General features: G+C 42.5%; 2 protein-coding genes across 6 annotated transcripts in view; one reads left to right on the top strand and one right to left on the bottom strand.

The window, feature by feature from the left end:
• The window catches only part of C5H2orf76 (chromosome 5 C2orf76 homolog), a 35,385-nt gene extending 27,279 nt beyond the window's left edge, over nucleotides 1-8,106 (bottom strand). For 4 of the 5 annotated variants that reach the window (XR_002439978.1, XM_021400674.1, XM_021400675.1 and 1 more), the window contains exons 1-5: nucleotides 7,952-8,010; nucleotides 7,135-7,287; nucleotides 5,391-5,441; nucleotides 2,479-2,516; nucleotides 2,270-2,351 (exon numbers count right to left, since the gene is read on the bottom strand). Coding sequence is in view for 4 of the 5 variants with exons in the window: in XM_021400674.1 (XP_021256349.1) it covers nucleotides 2,270-2,351; nucleotides 2,479-2,516; nucleotides 5,391-5,441; nucleotides 7,135-7,287; nucleotides 7,952-7,955 (328 nt within the window). In the remaining variant the exon portion in view is untranslated. The other variant, XM_021400673.1, reaches the window with a different exon arrangement.
• Nucleotides 8,265-12,082, top strand: DBI (diazepam binding inhibitor, acyl-CoA binding protein). Its single transcript, XM_021400676.1, has 4 exons — nucleotides 8,265-8,423; nucleotides 8,525-8,642; nucleotides 10,340-10,402; nucleotides 11,784-12,082. Exons 1-4 carry the CDS (start codon nucleotides 8,415-8,417, stop codon nucleotides 11,855-11,857), a joined length of 264 nt encoding a protein of 87 aa, XP_021256351.1. The 5' UTR covers nucleotides 8,265-8,414; the 3' UTR covers nucleotides 11,858-12,082.

The raw sequence follows: 13,078 nt of genomic DNA, 5'->3' as shown, positions 1-13,078 counted from the left end.
ATTCACAGGGGATATAGCAGAGCTAAAGGACCCGCAAAGGTTCAGAGCAGTCACAATTCTTTCAACCCAGTAGGTCAAGGACTTCCTCTTCTAAAACAATAAGTCAGCAACATTACTAATTCAGAACAGAGACAAATCTGATGGAAAGCCTTCACAATTATTAAATGTGGATTTCTTTAAGGTGCTGAGCCAATAAGTTCCACGCCTGTTTTTTAAATTAAACCTGAAGTTAATGAAGACTGCCTGTCTTGTTTAAAAAAAAAAAAGGCAGAAGGGGTTTTAGAATCTCAACTAGAAAACAGACAAGACTGTTCGCAATGAATACTGAATGCTTTATTTACATACACCCTGCTTTAAAAAAAAAAAAACAGGCAAGCATTAACTTTGCTGACTAGATCATAGCTGTAATGATAATCACAACCACAGAGGCTTTTCCAAGGATACTTATCTAATGTCCTCATAACTTATAACTCTTCTAACATCACCCTGTAAAATGCCACAGATGATCAACTGCAGCTCAGAAAAAATGGTCTGCATTTCTCCAAATTGCCCAGGTTTTCTAACAGAAACTGTTTCATTCTAGAAAAATCTCATCCAGGCTAGATACTGAAAGAAGCATACTATGCTGATAGGAGGTTTCAAGTCCTACTGATGTAAATGTACAAAATGACAACTAAAGGTACGTGCTGTCATGCTTCACTTCTTTGGTTTCCCATCTTCCACTTCCTGTTGAAGGATTGCTTGCAGGTTTTACTACAAGGACCCTGTGCCCAGCATAGCTAATCTTCAGGTCAATAGATGCTGGAACATATCAAAATTAAAATTGTACAGTGGCCTAAATTATTTCCTTCTCTTAATAAGCCACCCAACTCTTCGTTCATAGGCACAGAGCAGTCAGCTCTTCTCCAATTTCCTTTCACTATAACACCTTGATGTTTTGAGCTCACATTCAACTGTTTCACTGCTGTAGCTACAACCTTAGTTACAAAGATGCTTACAAATACATCAATGCCTTTTTGAATGAGGACAGTTCTGGATAATGCCAGCTCTAATGTAACACTTGGTGCTGTCATCAGTCCCTTTCCTGAGCTGTATTGCCTCTTACATCTTAGGTAGATAAGAATCATGCTTTAATGAAATTTCTGCTAGCTGAATTACAAATCTGCAAGGCTTGAGTGCCAATAATCCTCCTTCCTGAGGAACTATTTTTGTCCCAGATGAAAAGGTCTGGTTTAGTTTGTTTGGCCTTTTTTTTAAAAAAAAAAAAAAAGATAAGAAATCACTTGGGAAATGCAGACTGAGGCAGGTGCAGTACATCCCAGAGAAAAACATTAAAAAGACCACCCCCATTTCACTTAAAATTGAAAAGTAAATGGCCAAATGGCAGAAGCTCCGCTCTTTGAAACCTTTCAGACCATATGAGACAAAAGAGCCAAGCGACCCATGAGAAAAATATATATTATTTCTGGGAAGTAATCAGAGGGCTTCGGGAGCAGGAGGGAGCTTCCTTTGACACCTCTGCACTAAGAGTGCAGGGATTTATGCACCACAGCTAGGCAAATCACAATCAAATGAGCATGTGTCCATATCAAGGTGGAATGCAACTACATTCCCTGAAGTGCCCTGCTGCCACAAAGTCATTCAGCCACATTTATGAGAAGCCCAAAGGACATCCAGGGACCATCAATTTCATCATGACAGATATTTCTTTACGTTATTACCAAATGACATGCCCTATATGCAATCCCCTGTCAAAATGTGAGAAATCAGGTCAAGCTTCAACTTCATGCCACGTTCAGCACATTCTCTAAATGACATTACTTGAGCTTTCCCAAGCAATCTGACTATCAAGAACTGTATGTTGCACACTAAAACAAATCTAATCTTATTTCATTATTCCATATTGGTTCCACTACTTACATTACTAACCAAAACATCAGTTTAAATGTTACTGATAAGACTAAGCAGACAGGGTACTAATAACCTATCTGCCAATCATTTAAAATTACTCTCTGCAGAATTATAAGCCTACCTTCTAAAATCACAATTTGCATTCTGAACATTTGGAGTGCAGATACCTGCTGCCCTCAGTTCAATGATTTGAATGTATATTATCCTGCCTTCTTCCCAGAATAATTATCAAGTAGTGTAAAGAGCATCAGGAATACCATTTACTTTTCAGCAGGCTATCCAAACATAATCAGCCAGTTATCAGTTTAATGACAACCACAATGAACAGCACCTTCAGTCAATATAAGTGTCCTCATACCTACTCCAGCTGCTTTCAGCGTTCTGTCTTCTCTCAAAATCAGTTTGTCATCGTCTTCCAAACTCACTACTAGATCACCAGTCTACAAATTAGAGAACCAGAACACAAAGGTAAGAGTTTACTGTTTCTGTTCCAATCTCGTTTTACAGTGCAGAGGTCTGCCTGCATTAAAGCATGTAAAAGGGGAAGAAAGCAGCTAATAGCCATACCTTAGATTTGTGAGCTTGGTGAATAATCTTCATCGTATCTGAAAGAGAATACAATGTTTTCCTAAAATTTCCTTCATATACAGGCAATGCTGAAAGTTATACTTAGGGAAGAAAAAAGTAACAAAGGGATATGACTGAAAAATTCTTTATTATTAACAATGATACATATTCAGTCAGAAAGAGGAGAAAATCTTTTGATTTCCCACTCTTGCAGCCAGTCTTAAACCAGTCATTTCAGCATTAAGGTACCACAACTCATTGAGCTCCTGCCTAATGACTGAATTACAATAACTCAGTAGCCATCCCAACTGCCAGTAAAGTATACATATGTCAAATAAAATGCCAGTTAGGGTGTTCTAACCAAACAGGTTTTACACGTGCAATTGGGGCAGGACAAAAGCATTGAAGTGCTGGCAACTACTATAGCTAAGTGGATAGGAAGCAAGTGATGAAGACACAGTAACCTGACCACTTCAGATCATTTCTCAAAATCTTCCTTCCCATGAAGAGAGTACCCATGGTAGAAATTGTGTTGAGCAAGTTCATTCTCCTTTAACATGCACAATTTCTCCTTTCTTTCAACACCCTCTTTATATTTACCTGGGACATTTTTGCGCAGTGTTGCATTAAAGCATTGCAAAAAGACCAAGTAATCACAGCAAAAACAGTAATTGTGAAACCATTCTACCACAGCAAATGCAATCCTCTAAGTTTTAAGCTTCTAGATCTACTTTGCCATATTACTTTTTTTCTACTCTTGGTACTGTTGTTCTCTGAACTATTGTCTATGTTTTACTTACACCTTCACCACTGGCATCCAACAATTTATTGTGTTCTCATTTGAGCTATTAAATGCTTTCTCTAACTCTGCCACAGAAATGAAACTGCAGTCTCTTCTCATCCTAGCTATATCCTCTCAGTTGCTTTTGCTGTTTCATCCCAATTTAGTTCCACTCAATGGTGTTCCCAGGTTTTTTATCTTTTCCTTTTCTGGTAACAGATCCTTCCTGGCAATAAATATGAAGTTACCTTGTGTCTCTGAATTATCAACCATACTGTTCCATATCTATGGGGGGAAAAAGTGGAGAAGCTGCCTATGAGACAAGGTCGCACCCAGGCCGGCATCGTCAGCGAAAAGGAGGTAATGGTAGGGTAGAAAGTTGAGTAGATAGACTGAGAAGAGTTCTAGGCCAAAGACAAGAACGATGTGTACCAAGATACGAAGAGGAAATTTGAAAGTCATAAGCTTTGAGACACAAGTTAGTCAGAGCACCAAGCCATGAGGAAAAAGGTGATGATGGAATATATGAGATCAAGAGAATGCAGAGCTGTTGGATTCTGGAGAGATGGAAGCCAAAGCAGTCAAGGTGAGAAACAGCCAGGTCCAACTGAGACTTCTGGAAGGGCCAAACAAAGCAGAAGCAAATCTAACTCTTACTAGCACTATTCATGCAGAAGTCTTACTGCCTTTTCATCACCAAAATACAATAGAGATAGCAGAGCACACAAGAGATGCCAAAATCACAAACCTGGATGGATGATTCACAGCCTGCAGGGAAGGTGAGGAACTCAGGCTTGATTTATCTGTGTGAAAATTTCAGCATAGCTGGCACCATCCCACAGAAATAAGCCCCCCTCTGACTTGCCTAACAGGTTGTAAAGTTCTGCAATGTTTTCTACCCACATCTTCTCCTATGCAGCACGATCAGGCACTCAGCCACAACATACGCTCTGAGCAAAACTAAAAGTGATGAAAGAACTAACAGCAGGGACAGGCAGCATCAGGCACGTAACTGCAATCCTAGATGGGATTCCCTCATCCACGCAAAGCAAGAGATAGCAGGGGGAGGAAGGGCACCTCCAAATTCAAAGTTGCAGTCATATAGATTTTAGGACATCAAGTATTATGTTAAAAACAAAAAAATTCAACTCCTTGTCACTGACAATTGTAAATCTTAACCCCATCTTCTTCTGTTTTTATTTCACACCGTCCGCTATCAGCAAGAACAAAATGCTTGGCCTTTTTTTTTTAGTAGGCCAATAGAGTTGACTGCTATTTGCACATATTAAGTAGGTTCCTCAGTCAGTTCTTTGAATCACTGAAGAGAAAGAAGCTTGTAACTCTAAAACATGGCAGACAGATGATCACTTGTAGCAAACCTCCAAGGGAACTTTCAGAATTGCAGAACTGAGGAGAAGGCATGTAACTGATGTCTGAGTTACCGAGCTCCAGGAAAGGAACTGAGTTTATTTTGAAAGTGTATTCTACCCCAAACAGATAATTGCACACAATCATGCCAAGCTTCACAAGAAACACAAACATAGTTTTACATTAGAGGACAGATTCAACCTGAATTTGATACCAGGCTATTTCATTCTGTCAGCTGCTATTTAAGAGCTTTCTTATCTACTTTGAGCAATGTTCCCCTGCTCCTCTCATATTATGTAAATTATTTAAGAATATGAGCTTTATGCATTTTCCTTCTACTGCCTTAAGCTCCTGCTTCCTGATCCTTTTTGACCTCACAATTAGTAAAAAGATACTGAAATACATGTGCACAAACAGAACTACAGTTTCAAAGTGTTTGAGGTCACAAGCTGCTCTGTAAAGTAAAAATAGAGCTAAAAGGTGCTTATAAAAGTAATAAAAATATTAACGTCAAAAAACATTCCTTCCACTTAGCAAAGAACATATAGCATGAAGCCTAACTCAAAGATGAACACAGAAGTTCAAAACAGTGGTCAGGTTCTGCAGGTCTTGGTGGTGTAATCCCAACTGCAAGAGCTGCAAATATAGGCAGGCACTGCAACCAGTATGAGTATGCTAAAATAGTTGTCTCCTAAATTGTCTAAACTGGTAGACAAGATTACAGCTGCATTTTGCTAGAGACAAATTGAGAAAATATACCTACCATACTTGTAAGTTTTAAAAGGTGGAGGAAGTCCTGTTCTTGAAGGCACATCTGTTAAAATCACAAAGTTAAAATGAAGTTATCTTTCTAAATTTCTAGTAATGCACACGAGTGCAATGCATGCGTCCTGGACATCAAAATAAATCCTCAGCACAGTACACTCATTTGAGTATTATATACTGAAATATAGCCTTTGGCTCAGATTCTACAGTTAGTCCGTATTGGCTTAACTTCACTCAAGCATGAAGTCCCTCTGAACAGAACGATCCATGCAGACAGCAATTCAGTGCAATTAGGTTATGATCACAGGAGTCTGATCCTTCAGAAATCTGCCAGAAACATCCTGTTAATGGTTTGTACAGTCCAAAGTTCAGCATCTCTCACTACCTTGCACCAACAGCATCCTAACAACTATCATTCCTAACTGAACTGTTCAGTAAACACAGCTATGCAGAGCAGTCAGAACAAGGAAACCAAACAGTAGAAAATTAAATCTTTAGGCACATGCAAGGCACAGCCTCCCTGGTGCCAGTGACCCCAGTGACATCTAGGTATTTAACCAGGGCCCTGTGAGGCCCAGCTGCTGTCAGGTACTCGACAGCAATGTGGCTGAAAGCAGAAATCCAGCTGTACTTTAGAAACTTATCTCAAACTCCTCCTTAAAAATAGATTACAGAAAAGGAAGGAAACATGGATTTTGGACTAGAAACAGTACTACACATCTGTGAAATACAGCAGGCTCAAGATACCAGTTTTGTCTCAAATAACAATGAATTACAATACTGCACACATCAAAAGCAAGGTTTGTTTTTGAATTTTTATATTTTCTTCTCATAACTGCAGCTGTACTATATGTTCTGAAAGTGCTTGTAGTTTTCTAAAAGCATCCTAAGATCTAGACATGCCAATCACTGTCTACAAGTAGGGAAGTTGCTGAAAACGCAATACAGCTGTGAGGCCCAGGGCAACATCCCAGAATTTGTTCAAATGTGATCAGTTGCAACAGTTCCAGACTTGTTTAAGCTGACACCAGGAAAAAAAATCAAAGCCTGTTGATCTGCACACTTTGAATGTCTCCATTTAGATGTGAAGAAATATACCTGCGAGATTAGTTAACACCCTAACTAATGAGTTGCTACATGGGCTGGTCTGCATCTATTAACCTTTAGATACACCATCACTTTCAACCAGGCTCTGGAAACATAAGGCCCATAGAAGTGTAAATCTGCACTGTAAAGCTCAAGACGAGGACAGAAACTCAGAAGCAAGCACGCAGACCTCACAGTGTCAAAAATGATTTTTCACAATCCCCTCTCTTTTCACAAATAGCAAACAGGCTTTAATTCCCACATTCCACATAGCGGTGCAACTCCTATGGATCAAAAGCTCCTTAAAATCTATTGATTTCCCCCCGTTAATTTCTGAATAGCTGCCTGACACTGCTCAAGGAGCCCGAGGCATGGAGCCAAGTATAGCAATGCCCTTGTCTGTCAGTCAAAAAGGATGGAGCACTTGGAGGATTTAGGCAGACAGAGCAGTGCACTAAAACGCAAGCATGGCACACCGACCATGGAAGCTCTCATTAGCTGCAGACCTCTCATCTAAGGAAGGAGAGCACACAGGGGACAAAATACAAATTTGGCATCTCTCACCAAAGACACAGAATTCCCACATTTTTTCCACTTTGCTTTCTAGAGTAGGGACGACAACAAAAAGGACAAGCAAATAAATAACAATCCCCTACCCTTCTGCACAAAAGCTATGAACTGCTTCACTGTCTGATCCAAGTCAACTCCATGATAAACCACAGGCCTGAAATTCCGGTGCTCAAAGGAGCGAACAAGGCGAACTGTGATGGTTGAGCCTTCTGCTGACATGAGAATTAATTTTAAACAACCTGGAAAACATCAAAGAGAGGAATAATTGACTTTGTGCACGAACACAGCTGGAAAACAAGGTGTGGGTAAGCCTCATTGAAAGACTGAAACATCGTGAGACATTTAATAGCAGCATGCCTTTCAGGGCTTCGTTTTTAGTAGTTCTACAGAAGCAGTAATGGAATGTCAAGCAGTTACCCAGGATTTTATTTGCACTGCACACGAAGCAGCCCAGCATGTGTGTACTGTGTACTACAGCACCCAACTCCATTGAACAGACAAGAACGTTATGGATAAATGCAAGTGACTTTTGTCTTTTAGGTGATTTTACCTGCTCAGTGAGTACCCTTGTGCTCTAAAAGAACATACTCACGTGAACAAAAGCTAACCCTTTTTAATATGCTTATGTTGTACAGAGCTTAAGACCCTGAAAAGATCCCTGAGCCGTTACACAATGCTCCTTCTCACCTCCTTTCAGGGAGTGAAAACCTCCCCCCACATACGTGCAAATAATTCTCCTAGAATACTACAGCATAATTAAGAGGGTTAATTTATAACGATAGGTATGTAGAATGGTTCTAGGTGCTTCACACTCCTTTAATAGAGAGCAGAACCTTCAACGGATCTGTTTTACCAGCACAAGTCGCTCTTTAACAGGTCCACCCCCACCCACCCCTCACACACCCATGGACAAATGGCGACTGCCCCAGACCCCGGAAGACGAGCGTGAACAGCTCCCAACCTTACCGCAAGGCCGCAGCCGTTACTTCCGGGTTTCTCCCTCCGCCCCGCCCCCTTGCACATTCTCACCAATCACATCCGACAAGCGATACACTTCCCGAACAAGCCGAGCCGCAGGATTGGCTGCGAGGCGCCCCGTCCACGCCCCTCGCTCCTGGCCGCCCCGCTGTCGGGCAATGTCCGAGATCTGTGCCGAGGTGGGCGGTCTCCCTAAAGCCCGCCCATGCGTCTCTGCCTTTCTATTGGCTCTTTTCTCGATTCGGCCCGCCCTCTGCGAGCGCCGATTGGCGCGGTGTTAGCCGCGGCTCCGGGATTGGCCAGCGGGCGCTGTGGCGAGGGCTGAGGCGGCAGGGCGGCTGGGGTGGTGCGGCAGAGCTGTGGTGTGCAGTGGTAGAAGCTGGTCGCCATGTCTGAGGTAGGGGCGGCGGTAGGGCAGCGGGGCGGGCGTCCCTTGATCTCCCCTCCTTCCTTCTCGGTGCTGACCCCCGTCCTGCTGTGGGGCCTTTCTCCCCCCAGGCTGCGTTCCAGAAGGCAGCTGAGGAGGTGAAGCAGCTCAAGTCGCAGCCTACGGACCAGGAGATGCTCGACGTGTACAGCCACTACAAGCAGGCCACGGTGGGCGACGTGAACACGGGTACGTGCGGGGCCCTCCCTCGGGCAGCCCGTGAGGCGATACCTGGCCCCGCGTGCTGGGCACGGTGACTTAGGGCCGACTTGGCGTGGGTCTGCGTGCTCGCGGGGGTGAGCTGACCCGCGAGGGCTGCAGATAAGGGCTTGTGCAACGTGGGGCTGTTGGGTGAAGCCGACTGCAGCTGGCTGAGCTCCGTGGGAAGGTCTGGGAGGCCTTGGTGTTGCCCAAGTAATGGCTTTGGGGATTGCTGGGCACCTCTGTTTGTAAGGGACTGCTGAGAGCAGGGGATGCTGCTTAATGCGAGCACGTTTAACCAGGCTCTGACATCGTGATGAGGTCTGTAGTTACAGTACTAGGAGCGTAGGAGGAAGATTGGTAGACTAGAGTGCTAAAAGTAGTACTGGAAAACTAAAATGGAAAAATAACACTGGATGTGTACGAGAGGAAGAACGCTCAGAAAAGCTGCAATCAAATATCAAACCGCAATCAAATATCGTGGAAGAACTGCAGCAGAAATATCTCTGCAGAAGCACTGTGCCAAATCCCTGCTGCTACTTGTGATGCCGCTTCAGCTCAGACTATGACCAGCATTTAGAATGAACCCTGTCTCTAGTGACCTTGCGTAGCACTTGAGAAACCAGAGCTGGAAAGACGAGGGGCGTTTGGTTGGAGCTCTGGCCTCCTGACCTGGTTGCTTCTGAAGGTTACTTGAGTGTTGATTGAATTCAAAGCAGGCAAGGAAATGTACTGGAAGTGGTAAGTGTGGGTCTACGTAGTCGTTCGTTCCCCCTATGACAGACAGCTCTGGGGGGGTGAAAGAACTGAGCTGGATTTCAAGATATAATCCTTTTGGTGTGGTTGGAACTTTTACCAAGGTGAAATGGTGCTCTAGAGCTGTTAATACACCAATGTGTCTGTAAGTCGTTGCGTCGCTGTGAAGCAATAGCTGAGTTGGCTGGGAAAGCAGTCCGAGTAAGCTGATAGGTTTTTGTGTTGGAGAGAAGTACAGCTGCCAGCTATTTCTGTGAGCAGCATGAAAGGACCACTGTGGCTAATGATCAGGCTACTGACTAGTCCTATTTAACTGATAATCCCAGGAACTGTACTTAATGAGACGGAGGAAGTAAAAACAGAATAGGCTTCAAATGAAGACTGATCATATACACATCCACACCTAACTCTGTTCTTCTCTGTTTGGGTACAGTGTGGCTTGTAATGAAGGGAGTTAGAATTCAGAGCCTATACCCATAGGATGACAGAACAAAGGAAGTACTTTGTTAGAAACGTACCATTAACTTAGTGATGATATGTTCTAAGCTATATATTACTGACTTTTGATTTCGTGTCTTTGGGCATTTCGTGACCTTAGGACATTTCTACTTTACTTTAGAGCTGATGTTCTTTAATCAGCTTGTTTTCATGCCGCAGTTTTCTTTTCAAAAAGTGCAGTGAGAAACCAAATGGCACCATTTGATGCTCTTCTGTTCAAGTGCTGCTGTCTTAAGGGAATTTGACAGAGAGCTTTTCCATCGCTACCAGTAGCATGTGGGCTTCTGACTGGAGGTTAGGAAGTGGTAAGCTGCTAAAGTGAAACAATGTATTTTATCACAGTTGAGAGCTAAATAGCCTTCAAGAAAAGAGTCAGTATTGTCTACAGCCAGGCCACACAAACCAATTGTGCTGCTTATCCTTTCTCTTAGATCGCCCTGGTATGCTTGACTTCAAAGGCAAAGCAAAGTGGGACGCCTGGAATGCATTGAAAGGTAAGTGACGACTTAAAAATTGTAAGTGAATAAATAAAACTAAGGGAAACTAGTCAGAAAACCATATGTGGTTCAGCAAGAAACCAAATGGTGTTGCCTTGTAAGAGCTTTAGGAATGTAAAATCATACTTCTGATTGTCTGCAAGGGAGAAGTAATTTTTAGATTAGATTAGAAAAAGAATTAAGGTATGAATTGCCCAACTGGCTGAAGATGTTACACAGAGGCAAACTGGAGCAGCAGCAGAAACTTAAAACTCTTTTCTGGGTGCCAGTCTAGCAGTGCCTCACAGGGTGATCTGTGCCTCCAGTTCCTTTCAGTTGTTATGTTTCTCCTAGAGTTTTTCTAATCCAAATATCTGGGATATTTGCTATGAGGAGCATAACAAGTGGTCTAAGCTATGAAAATGAGACTTTGCTAGTGTTTTAACCGGCAAGCACTACATCTAAATGCAGTCTGAGTTGTTTGAATAGCTTTCCTGCGGTAACTGGGAATTGAGTTAATAGAATGCAACCTCTGTTTAGTTGTCCATACAAATATAACTTTGCTGTGAAACACTGTTTTCTCATGACTGTTGAACACATTTGTTCAAAACTTTGATACTGGATTCCTAGCCAAGTGACCTTCTTGAGCTTCTCTGCTTTGTGTTACTATGCTGCAAAGTAGTATAGTAGGGAGCTGTGACTTGCGTGTAAATACTATCTTAATGCTGAAGGCTATTTTAATTCCAAACTCAGAACTGAGTGACTCTACACTTGTGGAAGGTGCTTTAACAAAGGCTCAGGGATCTTTTTTGGAATATAATTATACAGGTGCAGGCTGAAATACTGAAAAAGATGCCTGCTGAGGGAGTTATTCTATTGCTGATCACGTTTCTTCTGTCCAGCTACAGCAGGGAATTGTTTTGTTGAATGAGGAGAACTTGGCAGTGATTGTAGCTGAGAGAAAGACAAAACAGATGCACTGCAGTAAGTAATATGTCAGAAAGTTGTTCATTCAATAGTAACTTGAGAATGCAAGTGTTCATAAGCAACGTCCATATAGAAGAGTCAAAACTGAAAAATGTTCAGAGATCTATCTCTGAGTAGTCAGCAGAACTGTGCACAAGGGAGCATTAAAGCTGTCTGATCAGGCAAATAAACAGTGATGAACAACATAGCATGGATGTACTTGTAGATGAGCAGGCTTGTGAATTTTGGAGGGGAGAGAAAACAGGAAGTACAGCTGTTAAGAATCAAACTCTGAGCTGATGAAGCTGAGACACTGCAGTCACCAGGCTTTATTTGTCTGCATTTGTGTGTCCCTGCTCAAAGAAAAGCTGCTTCAGGGCATTTTGGTGGGCCTCTATATCTGTTCTTACTGCTTCCCGTGTTTGTCTTTCAGGAATGTCCAAAGAAGATGCAATGAAAGCTTATGTAGCAAAAGTGGAAGAGCTAAAGGGCAAATATGGTATCTGAGGACTGGATAGAGCAGCTGTTTGCACACCTGAAACATGCCTTATTTCTAATACTGTGGAAAACTGATCTATGGTGATGATGGTTTTAAATATGAAGTATACTGTAGCCTGTTCTCATAATGCCTGTAGTTCGTGGGAAGGTCGTGTACCTGCCTAATGTACTGACGCCATGTGAATTTTGAGAACAAAATAATCTGGAACTCATTAAAGTGCATTTGATACTTTAGCTGTCGTGATGGTCATCCCTTGTGAATGAACCCAGCATAATTCCTGAATGTTGCAGCTTTTAAACGCTCTTAAGGTTAAAGTGGTGGTTAGCACTCACCTCTCCAGTCGTGCCGCCAGGGGGCCTTAGTAATCTGTTTCACTCAGTACGAGCTCGTATCCAAACCAAACCGGTGATGTCTGGCGCTGCTTTGTGAGTAGAAATGGGAATTTCTTGTGTGGATAAATGGGAACTCACAAAAGCTGGAGCACAGATTATCGCTGAGGCTGTGCCTAATGCTGTGTGTACTTAGAAGTCGGTGCTTGGTGGTTGTTAGCTGAGGCTTTTGGATTGATTCAACGCATGCCAAATCATCTTCCATATAACGCTTCTTGGAAGTGTTATCCCTCACCAGCAGTGTTAGAGCTCTGGAGATATGGCAGATACTTGGTGTCTGAGCACAAAAGCTCTGTGAAAGAAAGGCTTCTGCAGACAGACAAGCTGTTGATGCTCCCTGTGCCGTACTGCTGTAGATACAGAGTATTAGTGTTGCCATGTACTGCAGCTAGTGAGGAGTGAATCATTGCTTTAACACTTACATGGCTCTTTAGGAAAGACTTGCAATGAAAATCAGCAAAAGTCTACAAAGCCCACAGTTGTAACAGTCTGTAATAGCTCCTTAGCTAGTCTGTCTGCATAGTATGATGTGGTGGAGTTGCAGCAGGCAGAAAGGGAGCTTAGAATGTGATGCTGAATCACCTCAGCATAGAGCGTGTAAGAATGAAGTCACCACCTTGTTCAGGAATGAGGCATACTAATTGCTGTTGTCCTGGATAATATCTGAATGGATGAGGATTTGAAATCATAGCTGCTGGGTTTGTTCACTGTTCTCCTGAGGATCACTCGCTTATTCCTGTTTTTTTTTTCTGGGTAAGTATAAACATTTGGGGGTTCTAACTTCCTCTTGCATCCTCTGTTAGTTATTTGATATCAAGTGTACATTCACCTTGCAAAACA

The sequence above is a fragment of the Numida meleagris genome, chromosome 5 (assembly GCF_002078875.1).
Source record: "Numida meleagris isolate 19003 breed g44 Domestic line chromosome 5, NumMel1.0, whole genome shotgun sequence".
NCBI lineage: Eukaryota > Metazoa > Chordata > Aves > Galliformes > Numididae > Numida > Numida meleagris.
Note: the sequence above shows the minus strand (reverse complement) of the source record. Positions and strands in the feature narration are given on the sequence as shown.

Coding starts and splice junctions, on each gene's coding strand:
- DBI (XM_021400676.1), top strand. Junction 8,643..10,339: donor GGTGGGCGACGTGAACACGG/GTACGTGCGGGG, acceptor CCTTTCTCTTAG/ATCGCCCTGGTATGCTTGAC. Junction 10,403..11,783: donor CGCCTGGAATGCATTGAAAG/GTAAGTGACGAC, acceptor TTTGTCTTTCAG/GAATGTCCAAAGAAGATGCA.